Source organism: Pipistrellus hanaki, assembly GCF_964339955.1.
Source record: "Pipistrellus hanaki genome assembly, chromosome: 4".
NCBI lineage: Eukaryota > Metazoa > Chordata > Mammalia > Chiroptera > Vespertilionidae > Pipistrellus > Pipistrellus hanaki.
The window spans coordinates 58,973,294-58,997,250 of record NC_140506.1 but is presented as its reverse complement, the minus strand read 5'-3'; the positions used below and the strand labels follow the sequence as shown (position 1 = coordinate 58,997,250).

The following is a 23,957-nucleotide window of genomic DNA, read 5'->3' as shown; positions in this document are numbered from 1 at the left end:
GACCACTGCTCTAAGTTACCTCCTAGAAATTGCCCAGTGGTAAAAGCTAGTATATTAGAACAACTTGGAAGAAAGAAGTTATAAATACCAACTTAGCCTCGTGACCAGTTACAAATAAGTTGGTGAAATTTATAGTTTAATAATTAGGTTACATGATATTTAGATGAATTTAACATTGAACTAGAAGAGGAATGATCACTTAACAATGGATGCAATACCTGATGGGACTTTGGGTCCCCCATTTTGAATGAGGGATGGTTACAATCCCCATTTTGAATGAGGATTGGTGTCCATTGATATTGCAATTGTAAAATTTAAGTGTAAGGGAGTGTATCTGGTTGTCTTGTAACCAAAGAGAGTAGACTACCATGAACATTGTCTGGCACCTGGTACAATTCCCACCACCTTACTCTACACTTCCCAGAATCAGAGATTGGGTCCTGAGGACTACTTCCCAGACTCTCTTAATTACTAGGTCCTGAATACAGTTTCAGCTCTGCCAATGAGATGCACTTGGCATGGGTTTGGAAGACAAAAAGGGAGGTGGAAGCCACTGTCCCTCAGGCCATGATGGTGGCAGCTGATATACAGGCTTTGGTGACATGAGGTCCTGCATTGACTGGTCAGACCTGGAGCTCTGGGCAGGTGTGAAGGCAGCAGCCGTTTCCTGACCTTAGAGAGGACCACAGCTGTGATGGCAAACCTGGCAGCTCCTGGTGGCCCCCGTCCACCCTTCCCTTCTCCAGCCCTGCCCTGGTTTTGCTAGCACAAAACCACCTAAGTCAAATCCTTTTTACTTGAAACATTCAGTGTAGTTTGTGTTCCTAGCTGAACCTTGCCCAATACTTCCTACTCCCATCTCCAGGAATAAACAATGACATTTGGTATATGTGGCCTTCTAAAGGAATTTGATTTGTGAATGTTTTAAACAAATCGGGTCATATAGCCCACACTGTTTTGTAATGTGTGCTTTTTCACTTAACGGTATCTCATGAGTAGCTTTTATAAATGCTCATCTGACTTATATCCTAGTAATGGGATGGGGGGAAGGGAAAAATACATCAGTAGCTCACTTTGGATCTGGGGAAGGAGGTGTCAAAGAAAATTAAACATGAGATATCTTATTTCCTAAGATTATTTTCTTTTTCCAAAAGCTACTCATAAGAGCATCAACCTTTCACTAGCAACTCTCATGAGCAGCCATGTTTTCTGCTGCATTCCCCACATGCTCACCAGCCCTCTGCTGTCTGGCTTCTGATCCTCACGGTTTGCCGAAACTCCTGTAGCTATGGACTGAATTGTGTCCCCACCAAAATTCATATATTACAGTCCTAACCCTTTATGTGATGGTATTTAGAGATGAGGCCTTTGGGAGATAATTCAGTTTAGATGAGGTCATGAGGATGGGGCCTACTTGTTGGGATATTGAGCAAAGTTATAAGAAGAGACACTAGAGAACACAAACTCACCCTCACTTCATCCCTCCCTTCCCTCAACCCCACCCCTTCCTGCCATGTGTAGGCACAATGAGAAGACAGCCAACTGCAAGCCAGGAAGAGAGCCCTGACCAGAAACTGGCCATGCTGGCACTTTGGCTTGGATTTCTAGTCTCTAGAAATCTAAGAAAATTAATTCCTGTTGTTTGAGCTAGCCAGCCTATGGTATTTTGTTACAGTAACCTGAGCTAAGACACTTAAAAAAAAAAAAAAAAAAAATCACCGGTGATTTCTTAACGAAAAAAATCCATGACTTTTGCTTGTTACTGGTCCTTTTCTGCAGCATTTGACCTTAAATCTTCTTTCCTTCCTGGTGTGTTCTTTCTGGAAGCTCTAGGACCCTATAGGTCTTGGGTCTTCTCTTCTGTTCCTGAGATCCATCCTCAACTTTGGCTCTTACCCTGGGCTCTGTCCCTCACCCCTTTCATCCTGAATGACCGTAGGCCAGAGAACACTGACCCATCCTATCTGTATCACCTGGCATTGGCACTTAACCATTCTGCTTCCTTGTCTGCAAAACGTTCCTTGTTTGGGGAATGAAATACTACCCAAAGTTTCCCTCTCTAACATAATTCCATCTCTGAGATCTCAGGCCTGTACCATGAACCTGGCCTTCCTTCTGATCTTTCAGCCCACACATTGACCTGTGCACTGTGTCTGTCTGTCTAGCTTCACATTTCTCCATCTCGAACTGTGTAAACAAAGCCTCTTTATCTCCCAGCAAAACATATTGTTTTGATTAATTTCTGGGCTAACAAGTAAAATATACTGAAATAACAATCCAGAAAAATAAGATAGATTTCTCTCTCCCTGTCTTCCTGGGTGGTTGACATACATATTTAGAAGTTCTTGAATATCAATCCTATATCAGATCTTGTTAAAACTGGTATTTGTTGATGGCAAGGATGGCCAGTCTTTCAAAATCTCATTTGTTCAGTTATTGATTAAAGGATCCAAAGATGAGTCTGAGCCTTCTCTGTGCTGTATTAAAACATTAGAAGAGGTAGAATTAAAGAATCAGGACTTCACTTATTTCCTGATACAGAATCTTATTAGAGAACAGAAAGGATTACATTTTCTCCTTATATTTAAAAATATTTGTTCTTTAAAAGAATGATGGGCTATTCAGGGCAGTACACTTTTAATTGTAAAAACAAAAACAAAAACAGAATGTGGTTAGGAAGGACATAGGTGACTGACAGTTGCCAAGACAGGCAGATGTCCATATGGGTCTTGTTCAAAATTACTCCAAGCGACAAGGCATGAATGCACTCCCCCAGATTAAATAGATATGGACTTTGCTAATGAAGTAATATTTTTATCAAATGCTGCTGAGTCCACAGTACTTTAGCTTGAGGTCTGGAAAGCATGATAAGAATTGTACTTTCATTGACTTTTTCCCCTTTTCTGATTAGATCATTTTACCCCTGGCCATTAAAGAGAAGGAATCTTTAAAAATAACTGCAACAGCCTTGGCCAAATAGCTTAGTTGGTTAGAAGAGCATCATCCTGTTGTGTCAAGGTTGCAGGGTCGATCCCTGGTCAGAGCACATATAGGAGTCTTCTAATGAGTGTAGGGTGAGTGGAGCAACAAGTTAGTGTTTCTCTGTGTGTGTGTGTGTGTGTGTGTGTGTCTCTCTCTCACAAATCAATTTTTTAAATTATTTTTAAATAATTACAGGAAAAAAAGTTGTTTTCTTTAGGCTCCCATACTTGAGTATTGTTTTGTTGATACTACATTTAGGAGTTAGGCTGTGATACTCACTAATAGCATCATCTTGGGTAAGTTGCTTAGCCTCTTAAAGCCTCGGTTGTCTTTTTTCTAAAACAAAGGTATTGGTCCTGGCTTAGATGGTCTCTAAGATCCCTTCCAGTTGGCCAGCCTGTGACATTTCTGCCACGGCAAGCTACCCAGGTGTGTGTGCAACCTAATGCCTGCCTCCTTAGAAGCGTTTTTCCCTTCGTTGTTTAAGCTAGTAGCAAGCACCAATTACTGTAACTCTAAATAGAAAAGCCGGGAAGCACTTCACAAGTGCTTGTAAACAGTGAATTAAATAATGTACATTTTGAATCCTGTGAGATGATCCTTTGTTCTTGAGAACTTTGCAATTCCATAATTATGAAACTACCACAATAGTGTGTAATTATCAACATTGATCAGTTTATCAAGCTTCATGGCCACACTAACAGTTGGTGTTCTTTGGGGAGGCGTTTTCCCCCCAAAGCAGTAAGTTATCCCTCGCCAAGAGTTACTATATCCACAACAGAAGTAAACAATAAAGTCCCTTTGAGATGCTGATGCTGTGTCAGCAGCTAAACGTCTTTACCAGCTTGGTGACTCACTGCTGCACAAAACAGCCCTGAAAACACACCTCATATTTTTGCCTTTGTTAAACTGCCTTGGGCTGCTGGAGTGTACTTGGCTTCCTGTTCTGTTGCTCTTGATGGATCAACTCCCCTCAATAACACAGTGGAGGGAAAACCCCTAGCCTCAGTCTCCTACAGATGCTGCAACCCCAAATTGACTGTCACTTCCCTGCCCCGGACTCCAGCCTTTTTTCAGGAGCGATGCCCAAGACAATGTTTAGGTCAGAATAGGCAACTCATGATTTCTTCTACCAAAGTCAGTGGGAGAAACAACCGCGTTGCACCCTTTCTGATGTTTAGGCTTGGTTTAACCTTCCTATACTGCATTCTCTGTGACACAGAACACTGCCCGCTCTTCTCACAGGGCAACCTTTTTTGTAGTGTGAGATGCAGTATAATTACTACTAGAGGCCCAGTGCACAGAATTCATGCACACATAGGTCCCTAGGCCTGGCCAGCGATCAGGGCTGATCAGGGCCTTCCCGCTGCTGGCCAGGGCTTTTCTTCGTTCTGCGCCGCTCCCTGGTGGTCAGCACACATCATAGCGAGCGATTGAACTCCCGATCTCCCGGTTGAACTCCTGAGGGGACACTTTGCATATTAGCCTTTAATATATAGAGCTAAGGAAGAACCCTTCATGCTCAGACCCCCCCTGTGGGGTCAAGAATACACACCTTCGGCGCTTCCCTCTGCTTATGTTATCTGTTCCATGCAAAATCTTGGCAATGTTTACTGGGAACCTGAATCCCTAGGCCTCACACATTTTATCTTTATCTCTGCCATCTAACCCTGATTATTTGACACCGTCACTACAATAATTTTTTTTTTTTATCAACAAGTGGCCTGAGTGAACCACCCCGCCAGCCTCATGTTTCCACCCTGCACTCCATTTTGGTTTCAGCTACACCAAACCACTTACTCCTCTCCAAGCCTCCACGTATTCACCTTCACACCCCTGCCCTGTGCACTCCTTTATAAAGTTCATCCTAATAATCTCTAGAAGTAATTCCTTACAAAGCAAAAGATTTGGCAGACGCTACATGTTTCGGAACCTGCCAAGCCAGGATGGTGTAAGGTGGCTTTTAAAGACTTTGCATGTGCCATTTATACCACAGATACAGCAGCAGCATTTACCTGGCTTTCTTAGCTGTAAAACAGTCTCAGCCAAGCTGATTACATTGGACATGCAACAAAGGTAATTTATTCATCATACACAAAATCTCCTGTTAATGGAAATCGGAAGTTTAAGTGCTGATTGAAAGGAGAGCTAAGCCCCGGCCAGTGTGGCACAGTTGGCTGGACATCGTCCTATGCACCAAAGGGCTGGTTTGATCCCCAGTCTGGACACGTGCCCAGGTTGTGGCCAGGAGGGGGGTGGAGGAAGGGGAAGGGCGAGGACATATGGGAAGCAGCTGATAAATGTTTCATTCTCACATTGAGCGTGCTCTCTCGCGCGCGCTCTCTCTCTCGCGCGCTCTCTTCTCTCTCCTTTCTCTCTCTTCTCTCTTTTCCCTTCTCTCTCTCTCTCCCTCCCTCTCCCCCCCCTTTCTGTTTCTCTAAAACAAAACAAAAAAACAGTTTAAAAAAGAAAAGAAAGCTCATATATCAGGACACAATTATCAACTACATCAAACTTAAGAGTACTTTTTAATTGTTGTATTCCTAATTATTGTTAGTTTTGCAGGTGTCTAATAATTAATTTAGTCATAGAGCATTAACCTATTTCTTTTTGCCTTCACCACACCCATTCTATTTCATATTTTGCACATTGGCAGGGAGGTGGGAGGGGCCTACATCTGTTTAACATTAATCTAGATTCGGGTGGCTTTTATTAAGACTACCGTAGGAGCAGGGGCTCAGCTGAAGTCCTTCCCTGGGAGGATGTGATTTGTTGAAAGAACAAGAAGTCTGGAAAAGATCTTCATGTTTCTTTAATTTGTAGATTTGTCTCTCAGCTTAAAAAGGCAGTTTCCTCTTCTCCAAGTTCCAGAGATGATTACCACTGACCATCTTGGTCTGCCCCAAACTCAGGACTGTAGACTTTCTGTGCATATGAATGCGCGCACACACACACACACACACACACACACACACACACGCACACACACACACGTCACAAACTTAAAATGCATGTCAGCCTGAGACACCTGTGACCTTTCTAACGTCATAATTAAATCCACTGACAATTTTCTCTTCTAGCTCACTTGCAAAATAAATGCTTCAAAGAGAGTTAACTTTGCTCTCTCCATATCTGTGTCCAGTGTGTATACAGTGATGAGGGTGGTGTGGAGAGGAAATATGGGTGTGCCTTGAAATATATACTACAACTTTAAATTTTCTCAGCTTGCTCATAATTAATTCAGAAACCAAAGGTCGAGGGATCCATGAAGGGCTGGGAAGGGTGGATGTTCTTGTGCTAATGAAACATAGCTGCATGTAAATATTGTCTTCCGGTTAGCAAACGGAAGGAAATAGACCATTGAGTGGAATTCTCTCACTCATTGTTTCCACTCTTCTCCCCACTCCTTCCTCTTTTCCTAAGCTCTATCTCTATCTACTTTCTTTGGGGAAATTAAGAGTGGCATTTTTTTAGACATGCTGATCCACGTGCCCCTCAAAGCATTCATTTTGTTCTGCATGGGTGAGGTGCTGGCTTTCTAGTAGCTCTGGCCCCAGTACCTCTTCATGTCCTCTTCCAGGAAGGAGGCCTGCCATTGGGACCCTCCAGGCAACAGAACACTGTTTCTGTCCAGAGTCTTAATTATTTTGTTCACTGTAGCATCAGCGCTGGTTCTTTTCACCTTGGAATTTGAGGGGATGAAGAAATCTAATTTCCTCAGGAGATCTTTGAAGGGGAAAAGTTTCTAGTAGGCTGATGGATGGATCTCTTAGCTATATGGGTGTGTATGTGGACACGGCAACCTTTCAGTTTCATAGACCCACCATAGATGGGACCATCTATTTGGCCTGAAGAAACCCTGTTCCAAGGGGCCCCCGGGGGAAGGGAGTTATGGGAGATGATATCTATCTCTTTTCTCCCTGAATGTCTTTTTTCTTGTCCTTAAAGGGCATATTCTGTAGGAATTTGTCTCATATCCCTGTAAGTGGTAGCCAACTCTCCTTTTTTCTCAGGGAGGAAGATGAGTACTCAGAACTTCGATCAGAACTCAGCCAGAGTCAACAAGAGGTCAACGAGGACTCTCGGAGCATGGACCAAGACCAGACCTCTGTCTCCATCCCTGAGAACCAGTCCACCATGGTCACTGCCGACATGGGTGAGTCTGCCTGCCACAAAGCCAGAGCCTGGTTTTTATCATAGGGATTTATAGGAATGTGAGGCAGCCTGGCGTGAAATTTAATTATGTTAATTAAGGAGTTTGGTGAGTAGATGAAGGCACATCCATTTGAGTCCCTTACCTACTACTGTGTTTGTCAAAATGGAACCGAAGAGTTGAATTCACTTTCTGCCCTGATGTTTGTGATTCAAACATATGTCACCTCTATTTGAAAATCCTGGTAGGAGAAAACCAGTTATAATGGCTGCTGGAGTGCTCCAAGTTGCAATAACAATCAGAATTAGGATAGAAGGAATGGAAAGGCTAGAATGGGTGGTGGTGACACATTACAGTGGAAGAACCAAAAGCAACTGTTGGGTAAGGAGGGTCCAAAATGACTCTAAGATGTTGATCTTGAGTGACTCAGAGAATGATCATATTCCTCAGAAAGAAGTTTGATTGAGAAATGTGTTGGGAAATAGATATATTATGTTTGAGGTTGCAGAGAAATGTTCATGTGGAAATATATGGTCCTGTGTGTTCGTATGATGTGTTTTTAAACTGCAGGTCATGACCCATTAGTGGGTTCTGGAATTATATGAAAAATAAAATATTTTTAAATGAAATAAAATGGAGGGAAAATAGAATGACAGTATTGTTTCATGAAAATTATGTGTTACCTGTATATGTAGTAAGTTGCCCTATGAAATGTTCCAAATGTTGGTTGCAATCAAAATGTTGCAAAACCACTGGACTACTTGGGAGATGCCTAACTGACTCTTTGGAGAGATTGCGGTTGAGGATAAAGGCTTTGAAGCTATGAAGTAAGCAGATCCCTTTGGTCAAAAGGGTGGAGAGTCAAAATAGGGAGGAGAGCCCATCTTGGGAAATGTTCACACGTAGGGGAGAGATGGGAGAAGAACCAAGAAAAGGAGGAGTAAGTGTGCTGCAGTGTTCATAGAACTTAAACTTTCATTGGAGACACTTGAATCAAATATTACACATTTATGTTTTATTACGAACATCTATAAGTACTACAACATTAAAGAACTTGGTACCATGAGAATGTATCAAAGGAATTGGGTTAAGTTTAGGGTTTTCAGGATAGCTTCATTTGAATGAGATCTGGAAGATAAGTAGATAAAAGAGAAGATGGCATTCAGGGGGCAGGGACAGATGCTTTCTAGGAGGTGAAAAAAGGATTTTCATGTGTGAAGGGCACAGAGGTGTGAGATGGAGGCTGGAGAGGCCGGCAGGAGTCAGATCATGCAAGATTTTGTAGACTGTGTTAGAGTTTGATCTTTCTTCAAAGATCCACAAAAACCAGTGGAAAGATTTTAATCATGGGAGGGAGGGGAAAAGAAGATTTGCATTTTGAGTGTGTCATTCTGAACTAAGAAGAAAGAATCAGTGAATCAAGAGTGAATTGGGGCAGAAGCTGGTTTGGCTCAGTGGATAGAGCGTCGGCCTGGGGACTCAAGGGCCCCAGGTCAAGGGAATGTACCTTGGTTGCGGGCACATCCCCAGTAGGGGGTGTGCAGAAGACAGCTGATCGATGTTTCTCTCTCATCAATGTTTCTAACTATCTCTCCCTTCCTCTCTGTAAAGAATCAATTAAATATACTTTTAAAAAAAAAAAGTGAATTAGGGAGGCCAACTGGGAAGCTATTAAAAAAGTGTAAGTGGGCAAAATTGTTGCTGGGATTTCTGGTGGTGGCATGTGAGATGTAAAAAAGCAGACTGGTATAGAAAAGGTATAAAATGGCACGATCTGGCTGAAGGATTGGGAATGGAGGGTGAAGGCAGTATGTAGGTGGCGATGTCCCATGCATATGTGTCTGGATTAAGCAGTGGATGAACAGTGGGGCCAGTCACCAATAGAAGAGCATAGAAGAAAGGACCAGGTGCCGAAACTGGTTTGGCTCAGTGGTAGAGCGTCGGTCTGTGGACTGAAAGGTCCCAGGTTCGGTTCCAGTCAGGGGCATGTACGTTGGTTGCGGGCACATCCCCAGTAGGGGGTGTGCAAGAGGCAGCTGGTCGATGTTTCTTTCTCATCGACGTTTCAAGCTCTCTCTCTCTTCCTTCCTCTCTGTAAAAAATCAATAAAATATATATATTTTTTAAATCTTTATTAAAAAAAAAAAAAAGAAGAAAGGACCAAGTGGTTTTGCTTTCAATTTTGTCTTGTTTTGTTTGGGGGCAGGGTAGGGTGATTAGAGATCATGTGTTTTGGTTGGACATAAATTGAAGGCGTCTGGAGATAATCTGGGTGGAGATGTTTGTGAAGGCAGTAGGCAGTGATATACATAAGAAGCCGGGAGGAGAGGTGTGGGCTAAAGAAAGCAGCTAGGAGGCATCAGGCTGTTTACAGACAGTCACTGAGGCAATGGAACTCTATGCGAGGAATGAAGAGTAAGAGCGCCTGCAGACAGCATTGGGGGGCCCCCGGCTGAGCTCATTGGCAGGGACGGGCTCTCCCCGTTTTGGTCTGGGTTTAATTGCACATCCTTCAAAAGCATCTCATGAGCAAGTCCCTGTGCTGACGCTGTCCCCATCTGATTCCCATATCACATTGCAATGTTAAATAATATATTTGTATTTCTTTGCTTGACTGACTCTCCCACTAATCTCCACTGGGCAGAAGCATGTTTGTTTTATCTACTCGAGTATCTCCAGAGCCCCACCACAGGGCCTGGCACTTCGAATGTGTTCAGAGATACTTCTTTAAGTGAATGACTGAAGCAGCCAACCAAGTACCAAGCAGTCAATCAAGCAAGCTATGTGAAGGCAATGAGGAGCGTGGTGTCCGGAAGCCAGTGGGACAGAGAAGGCTCAGTTAGGAAGAAAGGGTCAGCAGGCTGAGTTGCTGCTACAGCCAAATGAGACCAATTGAGCTACATCAGGGTCACTGAGAGCTGATCCCAGCTGAGCCAGGCAGAAATGAGGAGCTGGGACACCTCTTCAGATCCGGGGTCTTGGCTTCAGGCCTAAACTGTCTCCCTCAAACCTAACCCAGACCCTGGCCCCTCCCATGGGCCCAAGTCCTCCATGCTAAGTTATACCAGCTCATAATCTCTAAACCCTAGAGGCCCTCCACTCTGGACTCTGTCTTCCAGCCTTAGGCAGACAGACAAGTGCAAGCAGCCAAAAAGTTCCCAATTACTATGGAAGTTCCTACATTCTGTGATTTTATTCTATGAAATAAAATGAATGGCCCATTCCAACAAAGCGTCTTAATTAAATAAGGTTGGGAAATGGAGGAAGAAAGCCACTTACAGGGGCTGGGCATCTGTTCGATGGGCCTCCTCAGGTTCCTGACATGAGAGAGCATCTGTCCCTCCTTCCCCTTATTAAAAAAAAAAAATACACCAATTGGCCAGATTACTATGATCTCTGAACACATAATAATCTGGCCACTCAGTGTATAGCCTATATAATAAAAGGCTAATATGCAAATTGTCCTCTCAACCAGGAGTTCAACCAGCAGGCAGGCTGGCCAACCACCTGTGTCCCCTCCCCCTGGTCAGGCTGGCCAGATCCCACCCATGCACGAACTCATGCACCAGGCCAGATTATTATGCGTTCAGAGATCATCATGATCTGGCCACTCAGCGTATATGTTCATTATGGCTGGTTCCTTCCTGGGAGAAGGAACCCTGTCTGCCCAGTGCCTGTATACGTTCTCTGTCCACAACAGGGGGCATTTATGCATTCAGGAAGTCACGGGGAACTGCTAGGGGCTGGGGATATAAGACAGACCCTGCCATCAGGTGGCTGTACTCCCATGCTCCAATTCCTCACACCCAGAGTGACATCCCGACTCCTTACCATGACCTACAGGCCCCCAGAACCTGGGCATCCCCAGGCTCTCTCATGAGGGGAAGGAGGGACAGACCCTGAGAAGTCCTGTCATAATGACACCCAGCCCATGTAAGTGCCTTTATTCTCCATTTCCCAACCTTATTTGAGTAAGAAACTTGGTTGGAGTGGGGTAACTTATTCAAATTTCAAACCTCATCTTTCCCAGTATCCCTGTTTTCCTTTTAGCCTCTGACCTCACTGGCCTTCCTCACTGACCCTCAGTTCTGACCAGCCTCCCTCGCTCCGTGCCGCCTGGTGATGTCACGTGTCTGCATTGATTTCGTTCCCTATCACCAGCCTTTATCACAGTCTCTCCTGCTGGACTGCAGCTCCCTGTGGGCAGCTGTCCTGTTCACCAACATAACAGTGCCCGCACTCAGTAGGCAGCCACGGAGTGGAGTAGCAGTGAATGCCATCTTGGAGCTCAGGATTCTTTGGGGGATGCAGACAGGAAAACAGGGAATGGCCAGCAGTGGGGTCAGAACCCCAGCAGAGGGTGAAGAGGCCCCCGGTGACTCCCTGGGATGGGAGCACTGGAGAGCGAGTCGCCCTTAATGTACATTCAAACTGGGTGAAGGAGGGGCAACGCAGGCGAAGAGCAGGAGGCAGAGGAGAGGGCAGTGGGCACCGGGCCCACACCTGCCGGCTCCCCGAGGAGGGAAGGCCCTGGGGACGGCAGGGAGGCTCGTTAAGGCTGCAGCAGAGCACAGTGCCTGCGTGTTCCTCGGAGCTGGACGCCTGCCTCCTCTTACTCCTCTGCCATTTTCCAGTTAAATTGCTTCAGTTAGGGGAAAAAGCTTCCATATATAAACACCATTATAGGAAATCATTAAAAAGTGGCCATTTCATTATGGTTGCTATATCTGCAAACATGCATTAGCAGCCCGGAGGTTTCCTTGAGCTGGATTTTATATGCAGTTTGCCTTGATATCTGTGCTGATCTCCATTTAAGAGTAAGTCAAACCTGTACCCATCACTGAAAAGGCACTTTTCTTTTGTTGTTTTAAACCACACCCATCGGAGCTAAGGATGTTTTTTCAGTAAGCTGGCACCTAGGCACTGCCCTCAGGGCCTGGGGACGGCAGGATGGGGGTGCGGAGGGGTGTAAGCCAGAAATTTGGAAAGTGTTTGACTTCCCTGAGCAGTCATGGTAAGGCCACAGCGCATCTTAAAATACATCACGTTACCTCTAGTCAAACCTGGGTGCACAGTTATTTGGAAAATAAAGGTAATTAAATGGACAAAAACAAAGGTAGGAACTGCTGGGGATTTTTATTTTCTTAATCTGACCAGCTCATTAGAAGAGAAGTTGGATGTAGCAGCTAATGTCCTTTGCTCACTCATGCTGTGCCAAGCGTTTGCAGGCATCCTCAGACATGAAGGAGGCCTCGGGACTCTCCCGACCTGTAAAGTCGGGAAGACAGAGTGCAGAGGGGTAAGCCACCCACCCACGGCCGTCCAGCTCAGCCGCTGTTGCTGCTGTGTTTTTGCAGATGGCTTTGCTGTGACACGCCTCTGCTTACACAGCGGGCCGTGCCTGTGGCTGGTGCGCTGGGCCTGCTGCAGCCCTTTGAGGTCTGGTGCTGAGAGGGTGTGTAGGGAGCGGCTGTGTGATCCCAGCACCTGGCTCATCGCAGGCTGTTTGCTGTCGATCGGGGTTTTGCAGATCTCCATCGTAGAAACAACACTCTTACACCAAGCGCACCGGGGTGTCTCAACAGAGCAGAGCACAGATGTGCACACGTGGCTCATGGCATCATGCGTGTTTGCACGTGTGTGGTGTCCTCTCTAGCAGGCTGTTTTCCCAACTCTGTCCGTGGGACAGCCAAGCTGGCCAGGAGCCGTTGTTTGTAAAACTAGCAAAAGCCCTGATCCGGGGTCTTTGTGCACAGCCGGGGGAGGGTCCTGCTCCCCTGTTTTGAGATCTCCGCTGGGTGTAGGTGAGAAATGACTTCTGGGCTCTGGCAGTGCTGAACTCTTCATGCCCGCAGGGAGGAAAGGAAGCTTGCTTGCTGGTGTGATCGTTCAGATAGAGATTTCCTCCTTATGAGTAGTTTTTGGAGGACAACCAAGGAAGAATTTACACATGAAACCTGGCTCTTTGGCACAGCTCTGACTGTGAAATATGTTTTAACTTTAAAGCCAGATTTTTCCTGGCTCTAATGGCGATGAGGCTTAATGGCTTTGGGGGGAAAAATGTTCCAAAGTGTCAAGCAGCCACGCCCGGTGGGGAGAAGGGAAAGACGGCCCTGCCTTCCCCCAAGCACGCCTCCTGCAGCCCCGAGAGCGCGGTCACGGAGAAAACGCGGCCCTCGTTAGAGCGGGGTGGCGAGGGGGTCGGTCATCCTCCAGCAACCGATTTTTAAATGAGAATCGGGTCGTCTGTGATCTGATTCTGGAGCTTTGAGGAACCAGTTCACAAGTGGCAAAGGTGAGATAGACTGGGAATCACACCCCAGCCGGGCCCTCTGTCGCCTGTTTTCTCTTCCCCGTACTGTTACGGGTTGTCTCTCTACAGCACTAAACTTGGTCCTAAGTATGGTGAAGGCGTAAGAAAGATAACTTAGCATCAACTGTTGGAAAACTGTCCTACAGCCAAAAGAACCCCTGTGGTCGGCTACGTCTTCAGACCCCTGGCTCTAAGCTGCCCCAGCGCCCCCCAGAATTCCCAGCCCCACCCACCACCCCAGCCTCTGGCGTGTAAAAGTCCTGGCAGTGGCTTCTGCAGGGCAAGGCTCCAACGACACATATGCAGCTTACCTCCTCCCGGGGGCCCGCAGGGTCGGTCCCCCCTGACACCGCTCACCGGAGGCTCTCTGGTGCTTCCTCCGGGGATCTGAGCCTGGCCCGGTGAGGCCGCCTGTGCAGGGTCACGGGCCGAGCAGCTGAGGAGTCCACCTAAGGTCTTTCCAGAGCTTCCTGGGAGCGTAACCCAACTGGAGGGCAGGAAAGGTCATTGTTCGGCTCCACCTCGTGTCTCCGTGGAATATCCCCCTCGAATTCAACCGTTTGGTAGCGCTCAGTCCCTACAAGAGGCCTGGGGGGTAAGAGACATGGAAAGGCGTTTGTTCAAAATGAGCTCCCATCGCTGGCATTCGAGGCCTCCTTTTCTAAGATACGGCAAGCAGTCTTTGTTTTCTAGTCAGACCGTGCCTTCTCAGGCAGGATTACTTTCTGGGTGTCTGAAACTCAACGTAAGTTTCCTAAAAAGGGGGTGCTGGCTTTGAGGCGAGCCTCTGAACGCCGGGTCAGTCCGCAGTGACACAGGGCCTGGGGCCTCCCTCGTGTCCCTGCCTCCAGCCATGGAGGAGGGCGTGTGTGAGTGAGGAGGGAGGTTACCGGCACAGGTGGTGCCCGAAGCACACGCCTCCTCCTACTGCTGCCGCCGGCCTCAGTGCTCCGTGCTGCTGGCTCTCGGGGGCCGGAGGGGGCTGCCTGGAAAGGGGCTTGGAGTTGAGATGGGAGATGCAGACCCTGAGAGGCAAATTTGGCCCAGAGGTTAGAGAGCTTTGGGAGAACTGTCAGCGGTGAGGCCAAGACGTCCGAGGGCTTGGAGGCGCAGTGAGTGGGCTGGGGGACCCCTCTAACTCTGCCCCTGTTCCCTCAGGATCACTTCCCAGAGGCACGGGCTCGGAATGGTCGTCAGGGCTCTCCATAGGTTGCCAAACTGCACCCTTCCGTGCCTACAGAGGTTTCCTCATATCCTCCAGGCTGTGCCAGTTGGGGTGATGAGGAGGCAAATAAGTAAAATGATTAAGTGTGAACTTGAACTTTTCTACATATGTGTCGTTGGAGCCTTGCCCTGCAGAAGCCACTGCCAGGACTTTTACACGCCAGAGGCCGGGTGGGCGGGTGGGGCGCTGGGGCAGCTCAGAGCCAGGGGCCCTGAAGACGCAGCCGGCCACCGGGGTCTTTTGGCCGAAGGACAGTTTTCCGACAGTTGATGCTAAGTTACCTTTCTTACGCCGTCACCGTATTTAAGACCAAGTTTAGTGTTGTCGAGAGACAAACTGTCAGAGCTGCAGAGGGACAACAGCAAAGACGAAAACAGATCTCAGACCCATAGGATCTGGCTGAAATAGACGTGGTGAAAATGCAGCCTCATTTTTGGGGGGAAAGAAATGGAATAGGTTCCTCTTCCCGGTGAGGTGGGGGCCTGGCGGGGTGGCGGCTCCCTCCTCTTGGCACCATCGTCCTGGCCTGAGCACAGGCTTGGGGAGATTTGGGTGTGGCCTGACGCTCTCAGGAGACAGTCCTGTTCTCTAGCCGCATTGAGGAGCTGATCGTCGTAGTGGTCCCTGAGTTAAACTAGACTTGAGCATAGTCTTGCCTTGAATGTTGAGGTATTTGTTTTCTCCTCAGCGTTTTACTTTTGAAAAACTTCAAACTTACATAAAAGATCAGCGAGCCCCCCAAATCCTTTGCCCAGATTCACCAATTGTTAACATTGTGCCACATTTGATTGTGCACAACACTCAATTCCCCACCCCGCCCCCCCAGTCATTTGAAAGAAAGTTGTGCAATTCACAAATGGAAATGTATAATAGTTTCCCAGCAACAGGATAATATATGCCAATATTCATAATCTTTTGACCCATTTATTTCATGTCTAGGAATTTAAGGGAAATATGTCTGTGATATGCCAAAAAAATGATGGTGTTTCCAAAGAATGAAATGTTAGTAGTCATAAAATTAATAATTTAAGAAATATTTGTGGGGGAAAAACACACAATAAAAATATTATGTAGAGCATGATCTATGTATTGTGGGAAAAGATATAGAAAATAAAATTCTAAGAGCTTAAAATGAGGTTGGAGGATTATGGATCATTTTTAGTTGCTTCTTTGGAACTTGTCTGTTTAGAATTTTATTTATAGAATGAACATTCATTTTCTGTAATAAGTAAAAGCCTTTTAGAAAAAGCTCTTAGAGAAATTTCTTCCCCCTTTCTCTCTCTCTCTCCCCATATTCAGCTCCATTCCTCACCTCTCCCGGAGCTGAGGGCCTGACTGGACTCTCACTCAGTACTGTCCCCCTTCCCTGACCCCTGTACCATTCCTGTTTAGAATCCCTACCCACTTATGCCTTCCTCTCTTTTTTCTTCCAGTGTTATTGAGATATAATTGACATACAACACTTAAGTTTAAGGTGTACAGCATAATTATAAAATGATTACCACAATGAATTTATTATAGTTAACATCCATCACCTAAAAAACACACACACAGTAAGGCGCAGGAGGGCCATATGTCAGTTTGCTCACTGTTGGTGATGTTGAGGTGGTTTTAAACCGTACTGACACCTTGCTGACCCTCTGGTCTTCGGTAGACACAGACGCTTGCACATCACCCAGGGTCACCTCCATGGATACTCCCTTCCTCCTTTCCTCTCAGACCTTTCCATCGTCTTGTGTTCAGACCTGGACGTTGGCTATTCTACCATTTCCTGTGTTGTTTCGCTTTTTTCTCGCTGGAGTCAGGGAGGGCCAGGCTGCACGCGGAGGAAAGGAAAGCACCCGTCGTCCTGGGAATAGACTTAGAGCCACCACAGGCTCGGAGCTGTTACATCCCTAAGAGAGCAGACCTGCCTCCTAGCAGAACGTCTGCGTTGAAGCTGAAAGGCTCCGCAGCTCTCTCCTCCCCTTGGCTTGCTCTGTCAGGCATGCTGTGTGCCCGGTCAGAACAGAGGTGGGGGGCACGTGTCGGCCCTCAGAAGGCGGTGGGGGTCACGGTCACGGCGTGACCTGCTGCTCCCCACACAGGTCAGGCGTGAGGACCGTTCACAGCAGGCCTCCAGCCACGTCCCTTTCCCAGACCGGCTAAGTGCACTGTGCCTGCTCCCTCTAACTTCCCGGGAAGGGCCTCCGCCTGGAGCATCCACCTTCATTGAAAGCGTTTTAGCCGGGTGTGGTGTGCCACATGCTATGTTTTAGATTCCATGATACTTGGTCATGAGCAAGCTAACAAAAACGTGATACTTTTAAAAGTTGACTTACAGAAAGCCTTTTATTTATCTCACACATTCAGCTCATGTGGCCTCTCCTGAGTGCCACTCCATGCCCAGCGCTGTGTGTCTCAGCACACGTGGACCCATGAAGGCTCACTGCTCCCCACGGCTGGGCTTGGTCGGGTCATCATGTCAGTTAATAAGTAATTACAGGGAATGCGATGCCCTAGTGCCGTGTTTCCCAAACGTTTGACATATGTGGACCCCTTCTATAATTTTCGTAACGCTGAGTACCCCTCGTACTCATGAGAATGTAGAATTAGGCGCAGCTAAGCACGGTGCAGTGCATATCCCCACCAAACTCCGGTGCAACACATACCCCCACCAAACTCTTCCCATAACCCTGGGAGTACACGTACTACTACACTTTGGGAAACACTGCTAGTGGAAGTAGTGAGTATGAGACTATAGGTAATCAGGGAAGGCTTCTTGGAAGAGAAGGCTTCAAAGCAAATCTTTAAAAGAGCCACTCTGAAGAGGAGAACGAGGGACTTCCTGATGAGGCAGGTACATGGCCATGAGCTGTGAAGTGAATGCCGAGCCTAGGAGGCCCTATGTTTTGGAGCTGCTGCCGCATTTTGGAGCAGATTTATTCTTGTAAAGTCTGCGCAGAATTAGGTGGAGCAGGGGAAGGTTTCTAACACCTAGCCCATTTAGCTGTGTTTTTATTTGGATTAGGGATTTCACAGGGGGTTCAAAAAACAAACAAACCAGGCAGCCTTTGAAAATTATTCAAAATGAACCAACTGCCCTAGCTGGTTTGGCTCAGTGGATAGAGCGTTGTCCTGCGGACTGATGGGTCCCAGGTTTGATTTCAGTCAAGGACTCATGCCCGGGTTGTGGGCTTGATCCCCAGTAAAGGGCGTGCAGGAGGCAGCCAATCAATGATTCTCTCTTAACATTGATGTTTCTATCTCTTTCTCTCCCTCTCCCTTCCTCTCTGAAATCAATAAAAATAAATTAAAAGTCTTTAAAGGAAAAAAAAATGAACCAATTCTGGTATAGTTTATTGTGTGCAACTCCAGGGTAGGCTTAGTTGATGCTGAGAGGAAAAGAAGGAAACCAGCCCACCAGTGTGTGTTTAAGTGAGCAAGAAAGCCGGGTCGGCTTCGTTTTCATAGCCAAGTGCATTTCCCAAGTCCTTGCATCTTCCCTCCAACGGCAACAGGAAAGCCTAAGGCTCTGGGTTCCCCAGAAGAATGTAACCTGAGCTGTCTTTTCTGCAGCGGCTGCACAAGGCTAGCTGGGAACGTTACCTTTAGAAAGGACAGCAGGGGCAGGCCCGGGAGGTGGGCAGCGGGCAGGCCCGGGAGGTGGCAGAGCCATGGGCACCGTGGCCATGCCAAGCCCAGGGGGCCGGCGGCTGGCTATGCTGCAGATTGTTGTGTGCCAAGCGGGGCCCAGTGTGGCCAGACCTTCTCGTTTTACAAGAAGAGTCATACTAACTTCTAATGGCTTTTAAATGTTGACAATTAATTTAAAAATTGTTTTTTTTTTTTAAAAAAAAAAAAAAAAAAAGGCTGCCAGCTATCAAACCCTGCCCTCCACTCGAAACATCTTTGCTGCAGGTGGCTCATCTGCATGCCTGGGTCGAAGGGAGACGTCCGTCCCATTTATCCTCCTGTGCGCGCCCTTTCATCTTCGCAGCCAATTAAACAACTGGAAGGCGGCGTGCCAAGACTGTCAGCTTAGTCCTTCCCAGGATTCCCTTTGCATTGTGCTTTAATGGTCGGCAGCTTAATCTTAATTGAGGGCTTGTAGACGAAGAAAGCCTTTGAAATCTGCATATGTGTGGTGAAACCGGCCGAGGAGGCTGGCCATCACATCGCTTCGTGCCACACATGAAGTCCGCGTTCCTGAGTTCTTGTAGCATCTATTGCTGAAAACATGGTCTCCCTTGTGACACTGGGATGCTTCCTCCTCCCGGACAGGGGATCGATCACTCACTGTTCCTCTGGCTGCCAGGATGCTCCTGTGATTGTTAAGCAGAGTGGTCAGCCCAACAGCTGTTCACTTTGTTGGCTTCCTCAGCCTTTCCCTGGCCCTCATCGCTGTGTTTCCCCCCTGGTCCGCTCTACACAACCTCACGTTCTTCTGTGGGAAGATTTAAGAACCTCCATTGGGAGAAAGCATATTTGACACCGAGGGCTTCCTCTTTGTCTCATGGGCATGGAGCCGAGCCGTTACCTTTCCAGTGTAAAGCACAGCACAGCCAGGGGTCTGCTCAGCGTCCCACGGCAGGTGTGCAGCTCAGTGGTGATAAGTATGTTCACAGACTTGTGCACCCATCGCTATTATCCGTTTCTAGAACGTTCTCATCCTCCCAAACCCTGTACCCATTAAGCCACATTGCCTCCCTCTCACAGCCCCTGTGACCTGTATCCTACTTTCTGCCTCTGAAGTTGCCTGCCCTGAGCACCGCAGGGAAGTGGGGTCCTACAGTATCGGTCCTTTTGTGACGGGCTTGTTTCACTTGGGCCGCAGCCTGTCTGGGTGACCTTCCTTTGGGAGGCTGAGGAACACCCCGTGGCAGGCCTAGGCCACATTTTGTTTGTCCGGCCATCCATGAGCATTTGGGATCTTTCCACCTTTTGGCGGTTGTGAACACTGCTGCTATAAACAAGGGTGTACACGTGTCTTTTTCATTTCTCCTTCCCATTCTTTTGGGTACGTACTCAGAAATGGGGTTGCTGCATACTATGGGAGTTCTGTTTTTAATCTTTGAGTAACTGCCACCCTGCCTTTCACAGCGGTGGCACCGTTTTATACTCCCACCAGCAGGGCACAGGGTTCTGACTTCTCCACAGCCCTGCCAACACTTGCTGTTTTCTGTTTGAATATAGGGTCCACCCTGATGAGTGAGGTGATAACTCATTGCGATTTTGATTGATACACGAGACACCTTTTGTTCGCCCTCGAACCCCCTGAGTCCCTTGTCTCAGCCTCTGTTGTTCTTCTGATTCCATAACATACACCTCTCACCTTTTTGTAGAGACTCCAACTGCCTCAGCCTTTAGTGCCGACAGTCCTGTCTCCAGAAGGGGGCCAGACTGTGCAGGGGGCTGCAGGCCACGGAAGGAACTGAGCATTGATTCTGAGTCTGTGTGTAGAAGAATACGCCACAGACTCTGAACGAGAGCATCCCAGCCCGGGCTGAGCAGCGCTGGTGCTGGGGGTGCCTGGTGGTGAGTGGTTGGTGCTGTGTGACCACACTCAGTCAGGGGACCCAGAGTACTCGCTCCTGCAGCTTATCCACTTTGTCCTCCTGTGGGGCTCCGAGCAGGGAACCGTGGCCGGGCAGCCACGTGTCCCGATTGTAAGCTCATTGAGGGCAAGAACTGTTCCCATGTTTTAAAATACCCAGTGTGTCTGCTCACTCTTGGGGGTTTTGTTTTGTTTGTTCAGTAATGTTATGATATCCGTGTTTGCTGCCCCTTTTTCTGGAGCCGGTGTTTGTCTGAATGGCTGAGCAAGAAGGTAGGCCAGATGGCTTAGGGGGCCCCGCCAGCCTCTCTGACACTTCTTCGTTCTTATTAAAGAGCCTCAGGTTGGGGCTGCCCTCCGTGGAAGACCGGAGGATCCACTTGGCGTGGCTAAGTAGAAAAGGACCGTGAATGCAACCCCTTAGGAAAGGTTCTACGCTGTCTCCAAGCCTTAGGATGCTAGCAGGCTGGGATTCAGCTGCCCAGAGTCAAACTTTGACATTTCAAGCTCTGCTGCCATTTCATTTTACTTGAACGGGTTTTCCAAGGTGAACGAAATGAAGAGCATCCGCTGCCTGCCCGCCTGCCCCGCTCATTCTGCCCCCGTTCCCTCGCAGATACCTGCAGCGACCTGAACTCGGAGCTGCAGCGGGTGCTGACGGGGCTGGAGAACGTCGTCTGCTGCAGGAAGAAGAGCAGCTGCAGCCTGTCCGTGGCCGAGGTGGACCGGCACATCGAGCAGCTCACCACGGCCAGCGAGCACTGCGACCTGGCCATTAAGGTAAACCCGCCCGCCCTCCGCGTGGCTCTCGGCGGCGGTCACAGGGCGGAAATGACCAGATGCCTCTCTATGGAGTGTGGTTTTCTCAGACACCTGTTAGGAGTGAGTGTTTCTGAGGAAGCCGTACTCACGGATTGGGCCACCAGCGAGAAGCCGGACTGAGCCCTGTACGTTTTTGTCAGGCTGAATTTCATTCGGAAAAAATCATTATGTCCGCAGTCAGGATCACTGGCTTTGTAGCAAAAATGACAGTTTTTTTGGAAACGCTCAGACTTGCCCGTATTGAACCACCTCCTTTTAGTATGGTTTGACATGTAGCCCAGCGATTATCTTGGAGGTTTTATTAACGCTCTGTGGCCTCTAGAATATTATTTCGGGAGTTATCCGTTCACGGGGCTAACCAGGGGGAAGTCCCAGGCCTCCCTGAGCCATGCACCCTGAGCACATGGTGTTCGGCCCCAGCCACGGCTTTCCCATCCGTTCATCTTCCCTCCAAAGGAGAGTGAGAGGAGAGGGATCTGCTGCATCTGCACAGACTCATCACGAACAATGGGGACGTCAAGTCTTGTTGATACTGGGCCTCTGGGGTCTTTCTGTTACTTCACCCTCGCTTGGTGACCTAGGCATAGTGACTGATTCTGAAAAGCCAGAGAGGGGCCTGTGGGAAGGGACAACGTGATGTGTTACTTGAAGGAAGAACAAAAAAAGTCTTAGCACTCCAGGCCCAAGTGTCTATCAACAGCAACCCTGGATCTTACAAAAGAGCAGTGGTATCTCAAGGTGAACCGTGATTCATATTTATCACACAGCTGGTTCTCCATCTTTATTCGTCTCAATTATTAATATATCAGCGATGTGGTTTGGAGGAGCAACCACTGTTGTTTCTTTGTCTGGCGTCTCCCAGGCCCCATATTTAATCTTAATGTCAACTTGGGTCCTGGCCCCAGCCTCAGCTTTGAGAGGGAAGGAGAAGCCAAGGACTTCTGCCAGCCAGCCAGGGACAGAGCAGGCCTCAGAGCTGAGAGGGAGGACAGTGCACACCGCAGGGGAAGTGGCAGTGCCATTGGGAGACCTCCCCTTTTGTTGTTGTTTTGTTTTGTCTCCGAGACCTGTTTCTCATCACCTCTCTTCACTGCCTTCTACTCTGACTTGGGAATTCTCTCTCCTCTCTCATGCCACTTGGCTTCTGCTTCTTTTTCCAAACAACAAGAAATGTGAATGAATGGTTTCTGAAAGCCACCACAATGAGCTCTTCCTTACCCCCCCCCCCCATTTTCTGCACGTTCCTTCTCCATTAAGACTGTGTTTTAAATGGATTATTTAAAAACTCTCCAAGTGCTATTAAGATCCTGCTCTTCGTAGCTCACAGCTGTCTTATTCATTAGTTAAATCCCTGCTGTCTTAGAAACCTCCACCACGAGCGTCCTCGGTTCTGTGTCACGGGTTTATTTTCGGCTTGGGCATCCTGGGACTGAACCTCATTCACACCCTCTCAGTTCTGCGGTGACACTGACGCTGGGAACGGCGACGTGGCCTCCAGTGGCCGAGTTGGAAAGGGAGGCCTGTGATTCAGGAAACGGCGAGCTAGGTTTTGTGTGCAGTTGGCAACTTCACGTCTGCATTGTCGGGCTCACTCACTGGCTTGCCGTGTGCTGGTGCGTAGTCACCAGCTCTGGAACGCGACGAAGGAGATAAACATTGTGGACAGTTAGCACCAGGGAGGAACTGTGTTTTTCTTTTTTCTTTTTTTATTTCTTTATTGATTAAGATATTACATGTGTGTCCTGATCCCTCCATTGACCTCCCCACCCCTATCCCCCCACTCATGTCCTCACCCCCGTGGTGTTCATGTCCATTGGTTAGGCTTATATGCATGCATACAAGTCCTTTGGTTGATCTCTCCCCTTTCGCCCACCGTCCCCTAGCTTCCCTCTGAGGTCTGGCAGTCTGATCGATGCTTCTCTGCCTCTGGATCTGGGACTGTGTTTTTCTTACTCCCGGGACTGCTGGGTAACACAGACTAGGACCCAAGCAAGCAACAGAGTCTGGTTTGAAAGTAGGGAGAGGAGGATTTGGGGGGTGTCACTGGTCAGGATGACACTTTACAGTGAGGAGGAGGCTGTGGAACCCCCTCCTTCCTCTGTGGACACTCGCTCCGTCCAGCCTGTGTTCCTCCCCTCCGCGTTCTCCCCGTCGCTCACCTGGCTTGTTTTTGTGGCTCTGTGTTCTAGACCGTCGAGGAGATCGAGGGGGTCCTTGGCCGGGACCTGTATCCCAACCTGGCTGAGGAGCGGTCTCGCTGGGAGAAGGAGCTGGCCGGGCTGCGGGAAGAGAACGAGAGCCTGACCGCCATGCTGTGCAGCAAAGAGGAGGAGCTCAACCGGACCAAGGCCACCATGAACGCCATCCGGGAGGAGCGGGACCGGCTCCGGAGGAGGGTGAGCACACCGCCCCGGCCTGAGCCTCTTCCCGGGGTGCGGGCCAGAGAGGCCAGCGGGCAGGGCCCGGGGCAGTCCCAGGAATTCTGGGGCATTTATAGCTTTTGGAATCAGTATCCCTTTCTGGTTATGAAGTCAGTTTTTCTTTTTTTTAAAAAAAAAAAGATTCTTAAAATGAAAATAATTTAAAACCGCTGAGGTGTGGCGAAGAGATTTTTTTAAAAAAACACTATTCTCCAGGATTGCAAATCTTACTGGATGGTAAAATTATATCAGTGGCTCTAGCCGGTTTGCCTCAGTGGATAAAGCATTGGCCTGCAGACTGAAGGGTCCCGGGTTCGATTCCAGCCAAGGACATGTACCTTGGTTACGGACACATCCCCAGTAGGGGGTGTGCATGAGGCAGCTGGTCGATGTTTCTCTCTCATCGATGTTTCTAACTCTCTCTCCCTCTCCCTTCCTCTCTGTGAAAATCAATAAAATGTTATTTTTTTTAATAGAAAAAAATTATATCAGTGATTCTCAACCCA

The 23,957-nt window shown here is 48.0% G+C and overlaps 1 protein-coding gene across 3 annotated transcripts in view; it reads left to right on the top strand.

The window, feature by feature from the left end:
* MCC (MCC regulator of WNT signaling pathway) overlaps positions 1-23,957 on the top strand; it is a 227,172-nt gene that overhangs the window by 155,345 nt on the left and 47,870 nt on the right. For all 3 annotated transcript variants that reach the window (XM_084882827.1, XM_084882829.1, XM_084882828.1), the window contains exons 4-6: positions 6,996-7,138; positions 20,826-20,989; positions 23,221-23,427. In XM_084882827.1, coding sequence (XP_084738953.1) covers positions 6,996-7,138; positions 20,826-20,989; positions 23,221-23,427 — 514 coding nt within the window. The remainder of the gene's footprint in view (positions 1-6,995; positions 7,139-20,825; positions 20,990-23,220; positions 23,428-23,957) is intronic.